A 23,652-nucleotide genomic window follows, 5' to 3' on the forward strand; every position below is an offset into this window, starting at 1 on the left:
ATACATAAAACAATCTGTTTGAAGAAGAAGAAAAAGCTATGGCTCTTCTAGGGATTTTAGGGCATCATCTCTTGCATAACTGAACTGATAAGGCTAAGGTAGACACCATCTCCTCCAATAGAAGGCTGGGATTACAGACTGAGCAAAGCTCTGAATATCTTCACTACAGCAGCGTCCCCTATGTAACTTCTCTTTGTCCTTCATAGACTGTTAGAGATACTGTTTTAAAATATATTTCTCTTTTTAATGTTGGAGGATGAAAAAAGTCACTGAGAAATTAGTTGTGTTTATACAGTAGCTTCCCAGGATAACTACTTTCATCCCTTCTGGGGGGCCTCCAATAACCTCATATAGGCCCCTCCTCTTAAAAGTTCCATCACTTCTTAATATCAATACTGGTGGCTAAGTTTCCTTCATCTGAGCCTTCACATCTAAACCATAGCAGGTATTGTTTTGCTCATCACACCAACATGCTCTGATTAGACTCAATGTTTAACTCACTGCCCACATTTTTGTGAGCTTAATGATGAAACCACAGATCTAGGGTTGCTATAGCTCTGATATAAATCTCTGATAAATTTGCCAGTTCAAAAAGTTAGGAGATGCAACATAATTGGTGCAGCTTCAGATAGAACTGAAAAAAAAAAAAGACATTGAACTAGGCAATCGAGCACATTTCAAAACAATGGGAGCACATGTAGAGGAGCTAGTTGTCTCTCTCATCTCCAGACTGACAGTTCTCTCCAGAGCCACAATGGTAGGGCAGCAGCATAAACTGACATCATGCAAAATTGGCAAGCCCTGCATTGCTACTTGTTTAGGGGTTCCCTACAGGCTCAATGTGGTACCCCCCCCCATGTCAGGACCAGGAAGTAGCTTCTCCCCAATTGAAGCTAGATGGAGAGACGTATTGAACAATTCTTGAGGACAGGCCAGCACGGGCACAGGGGAAAGACAGCTCCATAGCTTTCCATGTGCATATGTGCACCACCCCTCAGCACAACCTTATAAAAGAAGCAAACTTACCCCTCTTTACAGGGAGGAATCCGAGGTCCACAGAGAGTGAGTAACATACCCAAGGTTACATAACTGGCAAAGATGCAGGTCAGGGCTCCAACCCAGGGTTAGCTGACCCGAAAGCCCACAGGCTTTAGATTATCTGATGCATAGTGTATGACAAGGCTGTATTTTGTGACCTGCACTTAAGGTGTGGCTTTACAGGGCCCTGGGCAGAGAGCAGGGAGGGAGGGGGCAAAAGGAAATCAGACACCTTCACACAGTCCATCTGACCAATAGGGGTGCCACGCGGAGGTAGCATCAGGAGGAAGTCTATAATTGCATGGTGATGATTGTGTTCATTGACGTAATGAATGAATGAAGTAACCATCTGGACGGAAGTGGCAATGCTAGACAATAATAGAGAAGTTAACACAACATACTTGGATACTACATTCTAGAGAAGTAATTTAACATCTCTGGACTTCAGTTTCCTCTTGTGCAAAATAGGAATGATATAACTTACTGCAAGAGATTTTTGCGATGGTTGTACAATTAAGTACACAAGCATAAGCTTTGATTTGGTACAACAAGCATCCAGAGCAAATATTCTGTCAGTCTCATCTTCATTATCACTATCATTATTGTCACATTGAGGGATTATGGCCTTGCTTAATGAATCTCTGGAGACACACTAATGTAATTCCTTTCATTCCCAAAGTTGGCCCCACTTAATTCTCTTGTGACTCATTGTCCAACTTTAGGGTAGTCCTAGAAGTCTCTCCCTCTCCCTCTCCCTCTCCCTCTCCCTCTCTCTCCTCATTTTACCAAGGAGAAAAGTCAGAGAAATTCACCTGAATCTCAAGCCTTCCTTGGCTTCTCCAAACACAAGAGCCAGGAGGGAGGGGTTCTGATGGGTTAAGCACAAGGAGCCCTGTGGTCTGGCGCGTGTCCAGCGGGGGGAGCCCGAGAGCTCCCTGCAGTCAGGCTGCAGGCCGATAAGGACTATCTGCACATCCAGCCATCCAGTGGGCAAGGGAAGGCCCGGATAAAAGGAAAGCAGGCCACATCTGCACAGCTCTGCGGGAGGCCATGCAAATTCTGCACTCACACAAGTGCACCTGAGTTGGTTAGACATCTGCCACGACGGAACAAGTCACCAAACTGGAATTTCAGAAGAATCACAAGAAGAAAGAGAGTTTTCAATTTTAGATTACACTGCTCTGGAATGTTTTTACCTCTTCACTTTTAAAGCTACGGAATCCCTCCCTGAACCTCCTCCCCACCCCCCCCTGGGATTTTTACCTGGAAAGAGAAACAAAGTTCCAGGCAAACATTTCTCTTTTGGTTTTCTCCTTGATGGGGCAAAGAGTGAACAGAAAACCACCTGTATTCACCTTGTCCTCTCACTACACCCCTCAGGGTCTTGCTGTTCATACATCTGAGCACAAACTGTCAAGTGTAAGAAAATTCCACCCTGAAAGCAGCTACTTTGCTCCGGAATCTGCTCTGCAGCTACTGTCCTGTGGTTTGTAGTTAAAAGTGGCATGCCACTTTTTCTGCTTTACAAATCTTTGCACAAAGTATTTCGGGGCGGGGGTAGGGAGGTTAAGGGTAGAAGAGATAGCATGGAAGATAAAAAGATGGATTTGAGTAGAAGTATCACAACGCAAAGACATCAATTGGAACACCGTGGAAACAAGGCACAGCAATTGGCAACATGTCCAATCCAGAGAAAGAGAGGGACATGAGGTGCCGGAAGCAGGGACCAGCTCCCCAGCATTGCTTTCGCATTGGTGGCTGGAGTGGGAGGAGAAAGCCAGTGCTCAGACATGCAGAGTGGGGCTCTGGGCATAAAAGGGTGAGGTGCCTGCCTGCCTGCTTCTAATAGAGCCTGGCAGGTCTTTATCAGCCATTGCCACAGAAAGCCAGCGGGCGGGTAAGTGTCCTGTCATTTCTATTAATTGCTAACTGTTCATTGTTGGGTTTTTTAATCTTTTTTTTTAAGTGACAGAAGAAGAGTTTGCATTCAGATGTGTCTGATTCTAGAATGTGTGCTTATTTATTAATAATAGTGCATATTAGTTATCCAAAGTACTGAGTTTCACTGTGACATTTACATGCGTGTATATATGGTGCTTTGATCATGCCCACTTTCCCTTCTGCTCTCTCTTGCTCTCTACTCTCTCTAATGTGAGCCTATTCCCTCCACACATACTTTTTTGTGTGCTAGTAGCAGGATTTGAACTCATGCATTGAACTAAGAGTATTGTCCCTTCGTTTTGTTTGGTTTTTGATTGTTGTTTGTTTGTTTGTTCTTGCTTAAAACTAGCATTCTACCACTTGAGCCACAGCTCCACTTATGGTGTTTTCCTGGTTAACTGGAAAGAAGAAGCTCATGGAGTTTCTTGCCCAAGTTGGCTTCGAACCACAATCCTTAGGTTTCAGCCTCCTAAGTAGCTAGGATTACAGGCCTAAGCCACAGAACCTAGCATCCCCTACCCCCTCTTTAGAGGAATATGTCTTGGATTGTCACCTGGATAGAAGCAGTAAAGTCAGAGTTCTGGTAGACTAGAAAATAATTCATCAAAGCCACAGGCTTCTTCCTGAAAAGCTAAAAGTCGTGTCTTTTCTTATGATTTCTGAAGCATGAGGGAAATATTCCTGAGCTAATGCTGACCATTTTCTGCAAGGTGACCGCTCAAGGCACTAAATGACCCTAAATGACTAAATAATCCCTAGCATTGGAACTTTTGATCTGTGCTCTTCACGTACTTAGTTAGCATTGAGGGGAAGGATATGTGATTCAATAGAAATGAGGCAGGGTGTCCAATTATGGACTTATGGGTCCTGCATGTGCTGGCATGCTGAAGCACACACAAGATGCATGCGTGTGCCCATGGAAAGAATCTCTCCATCACAGCAAAGTCACCATTTTGGCAGCTTTCTGTAGCCACACTTTGTGGCATGAATGCACCAAGACCCCCAGGAGAGGTGTCTTCTGAGGAGGGCTCTGTTTTAATCAGGAGGCCTGGATAACTGACAGCATTTTCTTTGTGTCTGATTACAGCTTAATGAGAACTTAATCAGAAACCACCTAAAATAAAGATTATAGTAAGTACTAAATAAATGTCAATAGTGCCAGGCGGTTTTACTATGATAGAGCATGAATACTTCATTTCTTCTGAATCCGTATCCAAACATTTGTGCAGTATTTTGTTACACTGACTATAATGACTGTATTTTCTCTCTCTCTCTCTCTCTCTCTCTCTCTCTCTCTCTCTCTCTCTCTCTCTCTCCACTGAAGTATTATTTTTGAAGTAATACTTTTAGGCCTCTCCAACTGTATGGATTCCTAATAGATACCGATAAGAGAATGACTTTCACATTATGAAATAAAACAAGGGATGACCAATTGAATTGAAATCTTGATGTTACCATGATTAGAATGTCAAGCATTGCCTCCTTTCTAATGATCTGGGTTAAAAAAAAAAAAGAGCACTTTCTAACTCCTGCCAGAAAGCTCACCAGTTGCAGCTTCCAGAATATTCTTGGACTGTTAACTTCAGCCTTGTCACCTTGTCTGTGATGCAGGAGAGAAAGCATTGCTTTGAGCTGTGGGGAGAGATTTAGTAGAAAGTAACTATTTATTGCAAGGATATAAAGTGAAGGAAGGGCTGGTTGAGCTCTTTCTGTGTTATACTTCCATCTCCCATTCCAGAAACACTGGCCAGAAACACAGCCTGCAGTGTTGTGGGCATCACTAGATCCTGGCGGTGACCCTGCCCATCACAAGCAGCCCCCTTGGTTTGCTACAATAGAACCCTGGACAGCTCTGGTGGGGTCTGGCTCCAGCGGGAAACACAGAAACTCAGCATGCCTTACCCATTCTCTGTGGCTCACTCTGTCTGCAGCTGGCTGGGTGAACTTAGACAGCACCCTGGGAACCTGTTTTTCTTTGCTACAAAATGAAGGTTTGAACCATGTAGTCTCCATATCCCCATGTAGTTCACAGGCTTTTCCATCTCTTGGCTCTAACAAGTGTTGCTGTTGAGCTCAACAATGTAGGGGGTTTTGTTGTTGTTGTTTTATTTTGTTTTGTTTTGCCAGTCCTGGGGCTTGAACTGTGAACCTGAGCACTGTCCCTAAGCTTCTTTTTGCTCAACACTAGCGCTCTACCACTTGAGCCACAGTGCCACTTCCGGCCAGCTTTTTCTGTTTATGTGGTACTGAGCAATTGAACCCAGGTCCTCATGCGTGGTAGGCAAGTACTCTACCATTAAGCCACATTCTCAGTCCCTAAATTTTATTTATTTATTTGTTTTTCTTTTCCAGTCCTGGGGCTTGAACTCAGGGCCTGAGCACTGTCCCTGGCTTCTTTTTGCTCAAAACTAGCACGCTAGACCCACAGTGCCACTCCCTTCCTGGTTCTTTTGAGTTGTTTATTGGAGATAAGAGTCTCACAGACTTTCCTACATGGGCTAGCTTTGAACCACTATCCTCAGATCAGCCTCCTCCTGCGTAGCTAGTATTACAGGTGTGAGCCACCAGAGCCCAGCAAGGATGTGGTGTTGTGTGTGATTTGGGAGTGAGAGGAGGCAGGCATAGAACAAGGTGGATGGAGTAGACAACCTGACAGAACCTGCTGGTCTTTTCTGTCCCTTTCTCTCTCATTCTTGGTTTCTGTTGTTGTTTTACTTAACCTACAGTATATCCATCAGCTTTCTTAATGTACTTTATTCCAATTTTTATTAGCATAAGGGTATTTCCATTTATGCATATAATGTACTTTGACCAAATTTACTCCCTTGGTTACTCTTTCTTATCTTCCCTCCCTTTGGTGTTTCTTCTTATCAGGAAAGAAGCTCATAATGCAACCCTCAGAAATGTAATTTCAATTCATAAGTAGCCAGAGAGTTTAACAAACATGTGCACTCATGTGCACATGCACACACACACATACACAGACAATATCTGTCAAAGACAGAAATATTTTTCATAGATTTTTAAGAATCACCTTGAGGGGCTGGGAATATGGCCTAGTGGCAAAGTGCTTGCCTTGCATACGTGAAGGCCTGGATTCGATTCCTCAGCACCACATATACAGAAAAAGCCAGAAATGGCACTATGGCTCAAGTGGTAGAGTTCTAGCCTTGAGAAAAAAGAAGCCAGGGACAGTGCTCAGTCCCTGAGTTCAAGCCCCATGACTGGCAAAAAAAAAATCACCTTGATAAAATTTTCTGGTTTCAGAACAAGTGGACAGAAGAAAATAAAATAAATGGAAAGGAAAGGAATAAATGTCACACATGCAATTTCTAAAAGAAGAATGATATAGTTGGATATAATGGAAGAAGAAAAGGGAAGAGGGGAGGGGAGGAGTGGAGAAGGAAAAGGAGGGGAAGAGAGAGGGAGAAGGGAAGAAAATTATTTAAATCCACCATCCTTGTTGAATTCGACTAAGAATTCTTTACTATTAGCACAGCAATATTCCAACATCAAAGAAGTTTATTCAGATGCAAGAGAAAAAAATTTCATTTTTCTTGTGCTGGTATTGGGACTTGAAGTCGGGACCTAGGCACTCTCTTTTTTTTTTTTTCTTCAAATTTTTATTATCAAACTGATGTACAGAGAGGTTACAGTTTCATACGTTGGGTCTCTTTTAGATTTTTGTTTTGGGGTTTGTTTGTTTGTTTGTTGCCAGTCCTGGGGCTTGAACTCAGGCCCTGAGCACTGCCCCTGGCTTCTTTTTGCTCAAAGCTAGCACTCTACCACTTGAGCCACAGCGCCACTTCTGGCTTTTTCTATATATGTGGTGCTGAGAAATCAAACCCAGGGCTTCATGTAATGAGGTGAGCACTTTACCACTAGGCCACATTCCCAGCCCTGTCCTTTAGCTTTTCCAATCAAGGATATTGTACTACCACTTGAACCACAGTTCCATTTCTGGCTTTTTGATGGTTATTTGGAAGTTAGACTCTCACCATCTTTCTAGCACAGGCTGGCATTGAACTTTGAACCTCGATCTTTAGATTTCAGAGTCCTGAGTAGCTATGATTACAGGAGTGAGCCATTGGCTTGCTGCCAATTTATAAAGCAAAACAAAATGCCTATTCCATTTGTGTAGTCAACTCTTAGCTCTGCTCCTTGCCCCGAAAACCCTTTGCTGATGGGAAGTCTGCCTTCTATAGTAGAGATCCTGTGCAGGGCACATCTTTCCTCTGCTGGGGCACATTGAACTTGCTGCCCCTAACTGCTCAGGGCCCTTCCTGTGCTCACCAGAGCTACAACTGGTCCTGATGGCTCACATCCTTTTGCCCTTTGTCATGTATGGAGAAAAGGGGAAGATGAATAATTGGAGGCACCCAGCATGGTCCTCTTGAGATGGACCCTTTTTGGAAATAAAGCTGGAAAAGCAGTGCAAGGAAACTTCAAGACTCAGCCTGGCCCTGGCCCAGAGGTGGGAAGGACAAGAAGGCTTCCTTCTGGAAGCTTCTGCTTCAGGGCACCTGGGAACCTGCTCTGAGCTCTGCTGGGATGGGATATGGGGCTCTCCAAGCTCTGCTGAGCACAGGGCTGTGGCCTGACTCAAAAAGTCACATCGCAGCCAGGCCCTGGTAGAGCACACTGCAGTCCTAGCTACTGAGAAGGCTGAGTTCTGAGGATCCTGGTTCGAAACCAGACCAGGCAGGAATATTTGTGAGACTCTTATCTCTAAGTAACCAGCAAAAGGCCAGAAGTAAAGCTGTGGGTCAAGTGGTAGAGCACCAGCCTTGAGAGGAAAAAACTGAAAGACAGTAAACTAGTCTTGTGTTAAAGCCCCATACAGGTACCACACACACACACACACACACACACACACACACACACACATCACATGGCCTTGCCATAGGTTTAGAGCACTTCTATCGGGCATTTTGACAAGTTTTGAAAAGTTAGGAAAACACAGGCTGGGATTTTCTATTCCTCCTGCTTCTACTAAAGTTCCTTTTTCTTTATTGTTCTTTCAGGGAAACTGCAACCTTTTATGTGAGACCGTTTATGTGAGATTCAGAATTAGTCTGTCTAGTAAGCACTTTATCCACCCTAGTGTGTATAGATCCTTAAAGTGCCAATAAGAAATGCAAATCTTCTAGCAGGATAAAATTTCAGCCTGAGCTACAGCTTTCAGTGACTGATTTTTTTTCCTTCCTTCAGTTTTCATGGAGCAGGTAGCAGATTTCCCAGGTGCTGCAGAAGGATTCATTTAGAATAAATGGTTTCTAAGGTCTCTGGGACTCAGCCTCTGTGTGCTCAAGGCAGGAAGCCCCTCTCTCTAGGGTATTAAAGTCTCCTCCACCCCAAACCATCCTAACACGTGACTATTGGAGGCACAAATTGTCATGTAGTCGTGGATTTGGCCAAAAATAATTTAGTGTTTAATTAACTTTGGGTGGTTCAGCCGTGACTCAGGTTATTCCGGTTCTCGATCATGTCTGGCCAGTTGTATTATCAGGTTTTTACATCGGCAACTCCAAAATATCTGAGGTGATACAGTATTTGAAATTCTCTCAAATAATTATATGCTGGAGATTTGAAAAGCATAAATTTGATTATTCTGGAACTTGGTGGAAAATGTCATTTTTGTGGTTTTCTTTGGTTGCCAATTTTAGGACTTGATCATTTAGCAATAGAAACTCTGCCGAGTTGTATCTTTAGGCTTTTGGACATGGCCTGGGCTAAAGCCTGATGTCTCTCGCAATTCTGTGTAGCTTTGAAAAGTAGTCAGTGTTGCTGAGGAAGCAGCTTAGTGTGTAATATTTTTAGTTAGGGGCTTAGTATGTAATATTTTCAGTTATGAAAATTAAAGAAGAAAATATCTTATCCAAGCACTGGGGGCTTATGCCTGTAATCCTAGCTACTCAGGAGGCTGAGATCTGAGGATTGTGGTTCCAAGCCAGCCCAGGCAGGAAAGTCTGTGAGACTCTTATCTCCAGTTAAACACCAGAAAGCCAGAAGTAGAGCTGTGGCTCAAAGTGGTAGAGTGCAAGCCTTGCACAAAAGGAGCTCAGAGACAGTACCTAGGCCCTGAAGTCAAGCCCTATGATCAACAAAAACAAAAGTTTGAGGGGGGGGGGTGAAATATCTAAGAACAAAAGCCACCACTTAGGTTATTAAATAACAGGGAATTTTTCATAAATTCTTATTCAGTTTCATATGTTTAATGAGAGCGCTAGATGAGCACCATGTAAATTTAGTTTGGATTGCCAGCTTCCCACAGTTTTTAATGTAAGAAATTCTCTTTTTTATTAGCATACATTACTTGTACAAAGGGGAGAAGATTATAAAATTTTCACCTATGCTTACAATGTATCCAATTGACATCTCCCTCCTCTATCACTCTCTTTCAATATAAGAAATTCATACAGCAAAGATTCATTAGGTCAGGTGTGTTGGTCCACACATTTAATACCTGCACATGGGAGACACAATCAGAAGAATTGTGAGTTGAAAGCTGAGCTATATAAGTAGGCTCTATCTCACCCTATCTCAAGCATTTAGTTTAAGCTCTTTCTGTATTAAATTGTTTTTCTTTCTTCTCAACTAGACTAAGCTCCTTGAGTGCAGGAAGTAGGGCCTCAGGCACTGCTTGTTGAACTAGAAAGTGAAGCTTATGATATTACCAATCAGAACCTTCTCGTGGTCATATTTAAGATACTGAGGACAAAGGTAGTGTGGAATTAGGGATTGTAGAAATCCCATGGTATTTCAGGAAGGAAACCGTGTCCTCTTGTTCCTACAAGACTTCATGGTCCAGGTGCATGCCTTTACACTCATTTTCTGTGGCTACTATACCCAAGCTCTAATGTGGAGAGTTCTATATCAAGAATATGGGTGAACTCTGTCTTTCCTTCAAGGAGCCAGAGGAAGAGGCAGCCATGGAGGACTCGACCATGGTTAAACTAGACCAGAGTACAAGCCAGGTTTCATCAGGCCGGGGGAGAAGGTGCGTCCCCAGAGCACTCGGTTATGTCACCGGCGACATGAGAGAATTTGCCAGCTGGCTGAAAGGTATTTATGTGTCCATTTCTTGGAGAGACGGGAGTAGTGGCTTTGAGAAATGATGTGTGGTGCTCCTACTTATACCTTGAGTTGTCTTCCCCAGTCATTATTCTCCATGTTTCTACTTTTTAATCTTCTAGCTTGCAAACTCTTTCAAGTTTTTTTTTCCCCCTCCAATGGGGATGATGGTCAGGGCCAGCGCCCTATTCATAGTATAAGAAAACACCGACTGTCCCTAGGTGTCATTTCATTGCTTAAAAAAAAAAAAAAATTTGCCAGGCACTGGTGGCTCATGCTTATAATCCTAGGTATTCAGGAGGCTGAGATCTGAGGATCATGAATAGAAGTCAGCCAGGGTAGGAACGTCTCCAATTAACTACCAAAAAGCAAAGAGGAGGGCTGTGGCTCAAAGTGGTAGAATGATGATAGCCTTTGAGCAAAAAAGCTCAGGGACAAGTGCCCAGACCCTGAATTCAAGCCCCACAACCGAAAAATAAATAAATAAAATTAATAAATACATAATAATAAAAATTAAAAAATAACCTAGTGAGTTGGAAAGCAGAAGTACGAGGTCCGACCTAGCATTCAAATTCAGCTCAGACAAAATTAACAAGGCTATCTTGGAACAAAACTCAAATAAAAGGATTGGGGATAGTTCAAATTATACCTTTGCTTTGTCCAAAGTGCTGAGTTCAGCTGGGTGCTGGTGGCTCACACCTGTAACTCTAGCTACTCAGGAGGCTGAGATCGGAGGATCACAGTTCAAAGCCAGTCCTGGCAGGAAAGTTTGTGAGACTCTTATCTCCAATTAACCACCAGAAAACCAGAAGTGGTGCTGAGGCTCAAGTGGTAGAGCGCTAGCTTTGAGCTGAAGAGCTCAGGGACAGTACTGAAGCACAGACAGAATTCAAGCCTCACGACCAACAAAAAAAGTGCTGAATTTAGTCCCCAGTACTGCAAGAAGGAGAGTAGGGGAGGGAAAAGGAGGGAGGAAGGGAGGAGGGGAAGGAAGAAGAAGAAGGAAAAGGAGGAGGAAAGAAGGAATGCAAAGAAAAGACAAAAGGAAAAAGGGAAAGGAAGAAAAGTGAAAATTATGATATTCATTCCTTTGGCTTAACAATCTGTGCTTCTCCGCACTAGATAAATAAGTAAATAAGTGCACTAGATATTTTCTGAGCATCAAGAAGCTAGATGACTTCAGGGATCTGGGAGCCTTTGGACACAAAGGGCTCAGAGGGAAGAAGCTTCAAGGAGTATCAAAAGCCATTTTCCCTCCAAAGGATCCTGATGATTTTGTGCAGGGTGGGCCCTGGCATGGGGCAAGACCACCATTCACCTTGTCATGTCCTCCACTCAGCTCATTTCTCTCTTCCAGGCAAACCCGTGGTGCTCCAGTTCATAGACTGGGTTCTTCGAGGCATCTCCCAAGTGGTGTTTGTCAGCAACCCCCTCAGTGGGATCCTGATTGTGGTGGGACTCCTGATACAGAACCCATGGTGGGCTCTCAATGGCTGTGTGGCGACCGTGGTCTCTACTCTGACTGCCCTCCTGCTCAGCCAAGACAGGTAGGCACATGTTTCCATGCCAGTGTGCTCCCTCTTGCAGACACTAGCCAGACAGCCATCGTGTACAATAGTGATACAGCCACACCCCGCCCTGGAAGAAACAACCTTTATTCCACAGAACTCTATTTGCCTTTAGTCAGAGGTCAGGAAACCATTTATAGTGTCTTATCCTTAGTATCTGAATAAGTGACCAGATTCTTAGAGATATATGTGGTAACCAGAAACTCAGCTCTAAGTTATCTCTGGGAGATCTTCAAGGATGGATAAAAATTATTAATGGAACATTGAGGGGGGGAAACATGAGTTTATACAAAGTTGGTTTTTTTTTTTTAACTTTTTGTTTTGTTTTGTTTTGTTTTGCCAGTCCTGGGGCTTGGGACTCAGGGCCTGAGCACTGTCCCTGGCTTCTTTTTGCTCAAGGCTAGCACTCTACCACCTGAGCCACAGTACCACTTCTGACTTTTTCTATGTATGTGGTGCTGAGAAATCAAACCCAGGGCTTCGTGCATGCTAGGCAAGCACTCTACTACTAAGCAATATTCCCAGACCCATTTTTAAACTTTTAACATCAACAAGTTTTATTAAGATTGAAAGATTGGTCTCTGCATCAGAAAAGTAGTGTCTGAAAATGTGAAATCATTGCATATAATTGAATGGTGATACTTTGCCATGTTTTTTTTAAAGTAGTCCTTTTACTTTGCAACAACTTGGAGTCTTTTTTTTTTTTTTTTTTTTTTTTTTTTTGCCAGTCCTGTAGCTTGAACTCAGGGTCTGAGCACTGTCCTTGGCTTCTTCTTTTTTTTTTTCCTCAAGGCTAGCACTCTGCCATTTGAGCCACAGTAACACTTCTGGCCATTTTTTTGTTTGTTTGTTTGTTTGTTTTTTTCTGTTCATGTGGTGCTGGGGAATTGAACCCAGGGCTTCATGTATACAAGGCAAGCACTCTTGCCTCTAGGCCATATCCCTAGCCCCCAACTTGGAAATGTGTAGAGAACAAAGTACAAAGGACCACAAAGCTCTATACTAAGTTGAAAAGCTAATGTTTTTAAATATACTATGAAAAGGAAGTTCCCATTATTAGGAATCTCTCACCAAAGGAATCAGATTTAGGAGACTTTCATAGGTTAAGACTTGTATTCTTAAAAGCCCTGCATGTTTTAAAGTAAGTCATAAGACCTTTCTGCAAGAATGTATACAGGCATGCCTTCCCTGTTCCCTTCGCAGTTACTGTAGAGCTGCCCTTGACTATACACCTGGAGAGGGCATTGAGGGCAATATTTTATGTACCCATCTGTGCTTTTATCTATGCATATTGTACTTTATTTTGCTATTGATATCCATATTATGCACTTGATAAGAAATACATATCTAAACATAATTGTGTTTTCTAAATGTGAGTGTGATCGAGGCCTTACAGGTATTATTTATGTGCCGGTTTAACCCAAGTCCACCTGAACAACGTATGCGCTGTGCCTCTTCCCTGCAGGTCAGCCATAGCAGCTGGGCTGCAAGGCTACAATGCCACATTGGTGGGAATTCTCATGGCTGTCTTCTCAGCCAAGGGTGACTATTTCTGGTGGCTGCTATTCCCCGTGTCGATCATGTCTATGACTTGGTAAGTTGTACCTAGTTTTCAAAATGCCTTAAAAAATCATGGAGGGAGGAAGAAATGAGGAGTTGGTTATTGTGTGAATGGATGGAAACTGTACAACAATGAGAATGTACTGTGTCAATGAATGACAGCTTAAAACAGTTAAGTGGGAAATTGTAGGCTACGTGTGCTTTGCCACGATTTAAAAACAAATTGAAAAACATTGATTTTGGTTATACCTACTAGAAAAGAAACAACCCCTTAAAAAGGTGTCTATTTCCTTATAGCCAGTTTTAGTTATTTGGCCTTGTGTTAGATTCCCCTACACGTTTACCAACATCATTCCCTCACCAAGAAGATCTCAGAGCCTCAACTACATGCTGACACATGTGCAGCTACAGGGTACACCCACAACACCATCCAGACTGATGGAATTGCTCTCATTTGATGCCTGGATGTCAAAACTATTGAATTTCCCCAGGTCATCCTAAAGCAGAGCCAACACTAGCACTTTCTGTATCAGTGGTTTTCAAATTTGAACACTATGAGGATTATTAAGACAGGTGTCTGCTTCTGCAGAGGTTCTGATTAAGTCCACTGGATGGAGCCTGAGAATTGGTATTCTCACAAGTGCCCAGATGACGTTGATAGGGCTGGTTCAGGAAGTACGCTTAAGAACCACAGGAGTATTTGCACCCTCCTTTCCTACCTTCCTAGCCCCATTCAAACAATTTTCTGATGGAATGCAAAGTCTTGTAAGCCACACCAGCCCTAATTTTTTAACTCAATTCAATCCTTTTAAAAACAACTGATTCCTTCAAACCATTTTCTGATGGAATGCAAAGTCTTGTAAGCCACACCAGCCCTAATTTTTTTTTTTTTTTTTTTTTTTTTGGCCAGTCCTGGGCCTTGGACTCAGGGCCTGAGCACTGTCCCTGGCTTCTTCCCGCTCAAGGCTAGCACTCTGCCACTTGAGCCACAGCACCGCTTCTGGCCGTTTTCTGTATATGTGGTGCTGGGGAATCGAACCTAGGGCCTCGTGTATCCGAGGCAGGCACTCTTGCCACTAGGCTATATCCCCAGCCCCCTGCCCTAATTTTTTAACTCAATTCAATCCTTTTAAAAACAACTGATTCCTTCAAACCATTTTCTTTTTTTTTTTTTTTTTGCCAGTCCTGGACCTTGAACTCAGGGCCTGAGCACTGTCCCTGGCTTCTTTTTGCTCAAGGCTAGCACTCTACCACTTGAGCCACAGCGCCACTTCTGGCCGTTTTCTATATATGTGGTGCTGAGGAATCGAACCCAGGGCTTCATGTATACGAAGGCAAGCACTCTACCACTAGGCCATATTCCCAGCCCCTTCAAACCATTTTCTATGTTGACATCATCTTAAATGTGTTTTTTTCTTTCTAGAAGCAAACATTTTTATCTCTACCATATTTAGAATATGTAATTCCACTAGGCACATGAGTAAAAAATGTAGCCCACTATAGACAAGGTCTGTAGGAGGCCCTACCCAGACCCTGGCTACACTACAAGTATGAGCAAAAGCGCTCAGGGACAGTGCCCTGACCCCCAAGTTCAAGCCCCATGACCAACTACAACAACAACCAAAAGATTGAAAAAAATCAAAGTACTTGATAAAATATAATCTACAGGGTTGGGAATATGGCATAGTGGTAGAGTGCTTGCCTCCCATACATGAAGCCCTGGGTTCGATTCCCCAGTACCACATACTTGTGGCGTAGATTAGCACTCTAATATTTTGAGCCACAGTGCTACTTCTGGTTTTCTCGTGGATTGGAGATAAGAGTTTCTCAGACTTTCCTGTCAAGGCTGGTTTTGAACCATGATCCTCAGATCTCAGTCTCCTGAGTAGCTAGGATTACAGGCATGAGCCACCTGTACCCATTTTGTTTGGGGTTGGGTTTTGTTGGTTTGTTTTTTGTTTTTCAGTCTCTCTATATAAGTTACTCTGTACAGCACCAGAATTTTTTTTGCAAAATCCAAGTATGTTAAGAGATTGTTTTTAAACTGTATTTTAGAATTACTATCTCTATGATAAAACTGACTCTAGACTTTCATTGTGTGGGAGGTTTGTCCACTCCACACATCAGGAGCCTAATTGGCAGATGAAACAAAGCCCCTCCATGATGTAGAGATTCACTTGGTCAACCTGCCTTCTTGTCTACACATGCAGATTTTTCTTTTCTGTTCCTTTTTAGCCCAATTTTCTCAAGTGCATTGTGCTCTGTGTTCAGCAAGTGGGATCTCCCTGTCTTCACGCTTCCTTTCAACATGGTACTATCGATGTACCTTTCTGCCACAGGACAGTACAGTCCATTCTTCCCAAGCCTATCATTCACACCTGTAAACTCGGTCCCCAATATCACCTGGTCTGAGCTCAGTGCCCTGGAGGTAAGAGACACTGTCTTCTCATATCCACTCTGCCCCTGGCAGTCATGCATGTCTGGTTCATTGCCCATAGGTTTGAGAGTCTTCTAGATACTCAGCTTTCTGGTGGCCTATCTGTCTTTATGCTGTCATTCCAGTTCTGCTCCAGAGCTTGGAGTGTTTTTGTTTTAGTTTCTAAATGACTATTTGGTCAAAGTCAAATGCCTTCCTTTCTTTTCTAAGTGCTAGCAGTGCCAACTCTATCAGAAATCAGATACTGTATTTCGAACTTGGGGCCTCCTACCCTGAGTTAAGTCTTGGAATGATCTGCTTCTGCCAATCAAAATAGCTGAGTGCTTACTCTGAATTTGTCACAGAACATCTCTGATCTATGCTGTCTTGGGTTCAGGCAACTAGAGCAACTGGAGCATGTGTAATAGATCAAGGTTCTCAAACTTTGCTAAATATCAGAGCTACCTGGGAATTTTTTTTAATGCCTAAACTGGATCCACCCTATATAATTTATAATCCCTGGAAATTGGGCCTGGGAACCTAAATTAAGCATACCAATTATGATCTAAGCCAGAAGTTTGAGAACCATTTTATGATAGAATGTGTACCCAAGTATCTTTTTATAGGTGGGCATGGAGACAGTGCAAACTTTCAAAAACCTGGTTAGCACCCCATCACATTTCAGATCTTCTTCCTTGTGTTTGCAGCATAAATCTGCTGGAGATTTATTTTATGTTGTTGTTGTTTCGGCTTAGTTTTGTGAGATTTTGTGCCTAGTGCTGAGATGGTAGAGGGGAGTGCATGCCTGGCAGTGGTCTCATGTTTGTACTTGCTTTTGCAGCTTTTGAAGTCACTTCCTGTGGGGGTTGGTCAGATATATGGCTGTGATAACCCATGGACAGGGGCCATTTTCTTATGTGCCATCCTGCTGTCATCCCCACTCATGTGCCTGCATGCTGCCATTGGATCATTGCTGGGGGTAGTGGCAGGTAAGCACAGACTCATTACCAAATACTGATGATCTCTTCCATCCGTACATGGTCTCGGGTACCTTCTGCATTCCAGACATTTCTTGAGGCCTCTGCCACTAGGGACCAATGAGAGCTCCCCCACCTCCTCCCCCAGATGCACTGCCACTTGTCGCTGATCACTTCTGTCTTGTCAAAACAGGACTCAGCCTTGCATCTCCATTTAAGAACATCTACTTGGGACTCTGGGGTTTTAACAGCTCTCTGGCTTGCATTGCAATTGGAGGGATGTTCGTAGCGCTGACCTGGCAAGCCCACCTCCTGGCTCTGGCCTGTGGTGAGTATCCCACAAATGGAGTTTGGGGAAGATTGTTCTAGTTTGGGTCCACTGACTAGCTAAGTAAGTGCCTGCCCAAGGCAAGTGAGGCTCCCCTTCTCCAGGAATATGAAAGCCATCTTTGCTTTCCTTCTTGATTATTGTGAACTGGGGGAGGTGACATTGAGTCTTATTAGCCATTCTATAGTCTGTGTATGGGGGAGGGTGACACATTTGACTTGTCCTGTGTTCATGCTTATTATCAAATCCATACACACTAAGAGGAAATAACTCAAGCTAAATAGAGAACCATGTTTCTGAGGAAGCCATGGGATTTCATGCTCCATCCTGCTGTCTCAAACTAGAGCGTACAGCAGAATCACCTAGAGTGCTTGTTAAAATGCAGAGTACTGACTCTTATGCTAGGTTTGATCTAGTATTAGAGGCAGGAGAGAATTCACATCTCTAACAAATTGTTCAGAGGCACTAGTGCGGCTGACCTAGAGACCACATGTTGAGAGCTGATTTATTGGTTCTTTCTTACCTCCAGAATTTTAGCTAGGTGCTGCCTACAGGACTAGGAAAAAAAATCTAGAGACCGCCAGTCCATCTTTTTCATTATACTGTTGTGGGGGGACAGGGGTGTCTTGAATGTAGAGAGGTTAAAGGAAGGGATGAAGAGAATTTTGACTGGGTTTTATAGGAGTAAATCCAGCCCCAGAAGCCACATTTACCTATAGCCTCCAGAATTATCTTACTCCCCTAAACTGCATCTATGTGGTAGCCTTCAGGCCCTCTGGAAACCCCTTAGGTTAAAACAGACCTCAGGAGATTTGAATCTGTAAACCTACTGACTCAAACTGATTAGAAAGGGATGACAATTTACCCACCCACAGCCTAGGGCGTGTAGAACAAGTAAAGACAGTTAAGGTAAGGGAGAGGGAATGACACTTCCTTAGAGACAAAAAGGTGAAAGGACAGTGGAATGTGGATAATTAAAGCTAATCTGATGGAAATACCTCTCAAGTCACCCTAATCTTTAATCCCAGGCAACTAGTCGTTCTAAGGATGGAACCTGCCATAAGCACACACACAGTGAAATTCTTGCACTGGCTGAAAGACAGACAGGATCAAGGGTTTAGAAGGCTTTGTTCCATTTTTACTTACATTGCAGCAAGGCTAACAGAACTCAGCTTGCTCCATGCTGCTATTTAGTTTTTCACCTGCTTCTTTGCAGATCTTCAGGTGATCATTTATATAGCCTTTACATTTTCCTCTTGCTCTCCTCCCCTCTCTCCTCTCTCCATCTCCCTCTGTCTCCCTCTCCCTCTCCCTCCACCCTCCACCTCTCTCTTTCTCTCTCCCCCCTCATCAGGGTGGATTCTATGGTCACCTAAGCTCAGCTGAGTTAAGACTCCCTCATCCTCCAAACTTCCAGGTTTATATTAATAAGATTGCTTTCAAATTTTTGTTTGGAGTGTACCTTTGTACTGTCTACATCTGTAGACAGTAGCAGTAAACATATCAAATGTATCAGGCATAGCTGATATAACCCAGACAGTACTCACAGAGAGGGAGCAGCTTAGAAGTGTTTGACCCGTAGTTCCTAAATACATTGGAATGGAAAGCAGAGGCTAGCTTTGTAATGAAAGGAACCTGAGAGAGACCTTGCAGTAGCGATAGAATGATCAGGAAGGGTTTCCTGGAGATGGTGGCTTTCAGTCCTCAAACACAGGAGTTCTGTTTGGTAGAAAGGGTAGTGTGGGCTGGTATGGAGGATAGCCTGGGCACAGCCAGCAAGGTCACGCTGAATCTGTTTGGGGTACAGGAGATGTTGGTGTGGTTTAAGCAGGCCTGGAAGAGGAATGAAGTTGTTTGCAGTTTGGCTTTTTCCCAACTGAGAATCTCTTCATTCTTTCCTTGTTATAAAAGTAGCAAATCTTAATGTACAAAAGTTTCATCACTTATAAAGAAACACTAAGTAGAAAGTGAAAATACTCTATCCTACTCCCTTTGTAGTTGATTTTTGTTTGCATGCTCTCGTGTGTGTGTGTGTGTGTGTGTGTGTGTGTGTGTGTGTGTGTGTGTGTGAGCACTGGGGTTTGAAGGGCGAAAGCACTCTCAGCTATTGCCGCTTGAGGCTGGTGTTCTTCCACCTGAGCTATACCTCCACTTCTGGCTGTTTTCTGGTTAAAGACAGAAGTCTCTCTGATATTTCTGCTCAGACTGGCTTTTCACCAAGATCCTCCGATCTCAGTCTCTTGAGTATCTAGGATTACAGGCACAAGCCACTGGTGCCCAGTGGTACACAGCCTTTCTACCCCCCTTTTCCCACTAATCCATGTGATTACATTAGGGCCATTACATTAGGGATCCTTCTATAGCCAGAAAGTCACCCATCTTACTACTTTGCACAAGTTTCTGTAACATATATTCCTAGAAGCCAAACTGATAGCTCCAAGAGAATGCCACTTTTACTTCCTAGAGATGTCAAGTTCATCCCCGAGGGGTGCTGTCCATGCCCGGTGTTGCCAACAGTGTCTGCCCTTTCAGCCCTGCTGGGTCCTCTCAGACTTTGATATGTCTGCACATGGATTTTTTTGTACAAGTCCCACATGTAAAATGACACAGCAAGCTTCTTTTTGTCCACACCATACCAACACTGTCAAACAACCTGGTCTGCCAAGGTAAATAGCTAACGGACATTGATTAGAGAGTTGTTCTTCCATTCATTTCTATTGTCTTTATGAGAAAGAGGACTTAGGAAACTGATGGCACGTGACAGCACGGCCTCCCCAGCCTCAGGAACAGAAGCTGTAAAGCCAGGCATATCTGGGAGCTGTAAACACATTCTGCGTCTCATCAGTGGCTGTGTTGTTGTTACTGTAGGACTTATACCTAGCAATCCATTTGGGAAGGATGTTGCCTATGAAGAGCTGAGATCCAATCTCCTTCTAAGGACATTTTCTCTTCATCAGCTAGCAAGAATGCTTTCAGGGAATCACCTGTACACTGACGTCTTGTGCAGAAGTGCCCTCCCTCACATAAGGCTTTCCCAGTCGACACTCAGCTAGCCACCTATCAAGGTCAGTAAGAGTTTGACACTCTTACTGTGGAGAGAAAAGCAACTTAGACTTGGAGATCACTCCAAAACAGCATGATAGTACAAAACACAAAAGTGCGCCTTAGAAGTGCCGTGGGTGTTCAAAAGAGAAAAGCAGCCACAAGATCTTGTGAGCTTAGGGCAGTGTAAGGTAGCAGAGCTGGTACTCAAGAGAAAAAGGCAGAGTACAGTGGGTGGATGAATGAATTCAATCTTAAAAATGACTTGAATTGATGACATCAAGGAGGGAAATTCTTTCCAGCCCTAGCCCTGAGTACCCTTCTGTTCAGAGTGGTTTCTCAATAACATCGTGAAAGGATGAATTCACAGATGCTATGTCTGGAAACACTTGAGCAAAACTCTATCTCAAAAAAGAAAAAATATATTTACCAAATGTGATTCTTTTTTTTTCTAGCCCTGTTCACTGCCTACCTTGGATCCAGCATGACGCACCTAATGGCTGTGGTAAGTTTGCTTCCAGCTATCATTCAGCACGATTGATCAGCTGTCAGTGACACGGAAAATACTCTCAAAGGCCTACCTGGCAACATCTAATGACATGACCTATGATTGTAAATCACCCTTCTGCTGGCCTCTGTAGTCCCTCTCACCTCCTAACATCACAGTAACTGGTGCGAACTACAATCACCAGGAAAATTATAAGCATCCGATCATTCTGGTTTGGAGAATAAATTTAGGGGTTAGAAATGTAAAATACTTGTCTAGCATGCATGAAGCCCTGGGTTCAATTCCTCAGTACCACATAAAGAGAAAAGGCCGGAAGTGGCACTGTGGCTCTAGTGGTAGAGTGCTAACCTTGGGCAAAAGAAGCTCAAGGACAGTGCTCAAGCCCTGAATTCAAGCCCCAGGACTGGCAAAAGAATACTAGTAATTTTAATAATGCTTTTATCACTGAGTGCCAGCTATAACCTTGTAATCCTAGCTACTCATAAGAGTGAGGTCTGAGGCTGGAAGTCCAAAGCCAGACCAGGCAGGAAAGTCCTGTGAGACTCTTATCTCCAATTAATCACCAGAAAAGCAGAAGTGGTGCTGTGGCTCAAAGTGGTACAGCAGTAGCCTTGAACCAAAAAGCTTGGGAACAGCAGACAGGGCTCCAGCCCTGAATTCAAGCCCTATAGCCAACCATTAAAAAAAAAAAAAAAGAGTCTCACCAACTTTCTTGCTTGCACCAGATCCTCAGACTCAACCTCTTATCTAGGCAGGATTACAAACTGGAAACACCAGTGCCTAGCATTTAGTATGTCTTGTATGATATATAGCTACAAAAACAAATATTTTGCAGCAACTCAAGACCAAATGTGCTGGCATCCTTTTGCTGTTGTGGCAAGTAATATTTACAGAGTTCCATCATGTGCAATTACACAAAGAAAATCAAATACAGAGAAAACTGTTGGGTAAAATCCATTCCAGTAGGAAAATCAAGGAACAGTGTTCCACCACTAGATCTGAGCACTAGCCTTGAGCACAAAAGCAGAGACAGCACTCAGGCCCTGAGTTCAAGCCCCACCCATGATTCACATTAAAAAAAAAGATTTTGGAAACTATAGATCCTTAGGTCCTGTCCTTTGCTATTCTCACAGAGTGGATCTTGTATGATGTTTCAGTGTGTGCTTGTGTGTGTGTGTGTGTGTGTGTGTTTAATTGTGCATCACAATCATGTAATCATGTTTGGGTACCCCTAACCCTAATTATACCCCTATCAGGTTCATACACAGGACCAGAGCCAGGCAATAGAGTATCGCAGATGTTAGGAACAGTACAGAAGGACATGTAGTCAAGAAACTGGAAGTCTGTCTGGGAGACAAAATAAGAAGTACAAGTAGAGACCCAGATCTAGACTGAGTAGAGGTCATACAGATACCCCTGGGATTGACTAATCAGAGAAGGCCCTGTGGACTTAAGTGGCCCAGGGGCCATTAGCAATTTACTAAATATCATCTCTATGCCGAATGTCCTTCTTACACATCAAGTGTGCTAAGTCTGAATGTAGGAGAAGGAAGAGCCACACAAAACAGAGACAGAACTGAGTATCACAAAAGATGGATGAAGACATTTCAAGTGCAAAAATACTCTTGAGATCTTCGACTAGGACTCTACGGGCATAAGTAGCATGTAGAGCAAAGCCCCCAAATGATTCATCTCCGTGGATAAAAGTTCAGCATGGTACTTAGTGTAGATTTGCATTTAGATGGGCTCTCAACAGTTTTGTCTTTTCTTCCCCAGGCTGGGTTGCCAGCTTGTACCTGGTCCTTCTGTTTGGCTACACTGTTATTCCTCTTGCTGACCACGAAAAACCCCAACATCTACAGGATGCCACTCAGCAAAGTCACTTATCCTGAAGAGAATCGAATCTTCTACCTTCAAGCCAAGAAAAGGATGGCTGAAAGCCCTCTGTAAGAGCAATCACATCCTCAGCCATGGTCACAGGTCATTTCTAACGACAGCTCCAATTGACTTTCGGGGGCCCAGCCACTGTTATTCTGCACCAGGAACAATTTTCATACTAACGACCAGTAACTTTTCTTTTGCCCACTTCTTGCTTTCCCTTTTGACTTCAGGAATATCCTTGTATGGGAGCCACATCTAGATGATGTGATCTAGTATGGAATTTGAAGACCCAGTGGGGAGTGGCACTGAGACTGTAATGTATTTATGAAGCCAAAGGGCTCTGCCAGAAAAGGAAATGAAAGCAGAAAAAAGTTTTGATATTTATTGATATTCTTGATGTTTAGTTGGCCAGCAGATATTAACAGTATTAAAATTGAGGCTCTGTAAACCAACTAAGCCTTATGGAATGCACAGTCACAAAAGCAAAGTCGATGTAGAATTCTCAGATATGCTGCTTGTCTTTTTAAAAGTCCATGTGGGTTACACGTTGCAGCTGTGGTGGTGTAAGGGGTAAGGCTGCCTCCAGGGCTGGTCTTCCAGTTCTATAGCAGATTAGCCCCATGCTAGTAGGTGTTTGTGCCCATGCACACTCATTTGCGTGTGCATACACACATGCATGTGATTCTCTTTCAGGAAGATGGTTGGTTTTTTTTCTGTCTGGCAAACTTACAAGAGGGAGAAAAGGAATTTTTTAACTATCAATATTGTTCTGTATTGCTACTTCTCTTGGAAATTGCGATGGAATTTTGGGGGGAATAGAATTCTTTTTTCTCTTATAAGAAAAGAGTTGTTTACAGTAAGATAAGATAAGAAAGGCTCCTGGCTTAACCAGTTCTTAGACATAAAAGAGACTTTACATATTTATAAAAATATTCCATGTAGTTATTTTGACTTAAATCCCTATGTTGATTTTGTAATAGAATCATCCTTAGCCTCTAGAGCCCTTTAAAGTCACATATTTTTTGTTATTTTGAAGATGGCTTATAAACACTGCTAATATTAAGTTGCTTATAGTTATTACTTTTAAAAGTTGAATTTCTTTTTTAAAACATAGCTGGGCATTGATGGCTCATGCCTGTAATCCTAGCAACTCAAGAGGCTGAAATCTGAGGAATGCAGTTCAAATCCAGCCAAGGCAGGAAAGTCCATGAGACTCTTCTCTCCAATTAACCACCAAAAAAGCTGCAAGTAGAGCTATGACTCAAGTAATAGAGCTCTAGCCTTGACCAAAAAGCTCAGGGTCAGCACCCAGTCCCTGA

General features: G+C 43.1%; 1 protein-coding gene across 1 annotated transcript; it reads left to right on the plus strand.

The window, feature by feature from the left end:
* Positions 1-4,082: 4,082 nt before the first annotated feature.
* LOC125363773 (urea transporter 1) lies at positions 4,083-23,490 on the plus strand. The gene is made up of 9 exons (XM_048363019.1): positions 4,083-4,110; positions 9,891-10,044; positions 11,411-11,600; positions 13,087-13,215; positions 15,417-15,609; positions 16,439-16,586; positions 16,768-16,902; positions 20,400-20,449; positions 22,229-23,490. The coding sequence occupies exons 2-9, from the start codon at positions 9,912-9,914 to the stop codon at positions 22,400-22,402; spliced, it is 1,152 nt and encodes a 383-aa protein (XP_048218976.1). The 5' UTR covers positions 4,083-4,110; positions 9,891-9,911; the 3' UTR covers positions 22,403-23,490.
* Positions 23,491-23,652: the final 162 nt, after the last annotated feature.

Source organism: Perognathus longimembris, chromosome 15, assembly GCF_023159225.1.
Source record: "Perognathus longimembris pacificus isolate PPM17 chromosome 15, ASM2315922v1, whole genome shotgun sequence".
In the NCBI taxonomy this organism is placed as follows: domain Eukaryota; kingdom Metazoa; phylum Chordata; class Mammalia; order Rodentia; family Heteromyidae; genus Perognathus; species Perognathus longimembris.

Coding starts and splice junctions, on each gene's coding strand:
- LOC125363773 (XM_048363019.1), top strand. CDS start 9,912: ATGGAGGACTCGACCATGGTTAAACTAGACCAGAGTACAAGCCAGGTT. Junction 11,601..13,086: donor CTCCTGCTCAGCCAAGACAG/GTAGGCACATGT, acceptor TCTTCCCTGCAG/GTCAGCCATAGCAGCTGGGC. Junction 20,450..22,228: donor TGACGCACCTAATGGCTGTG/GTAAGTTTGCTT, acceptor TTTCTTCCCCAG/GCTGGGTTGCCAGCTTGTAC.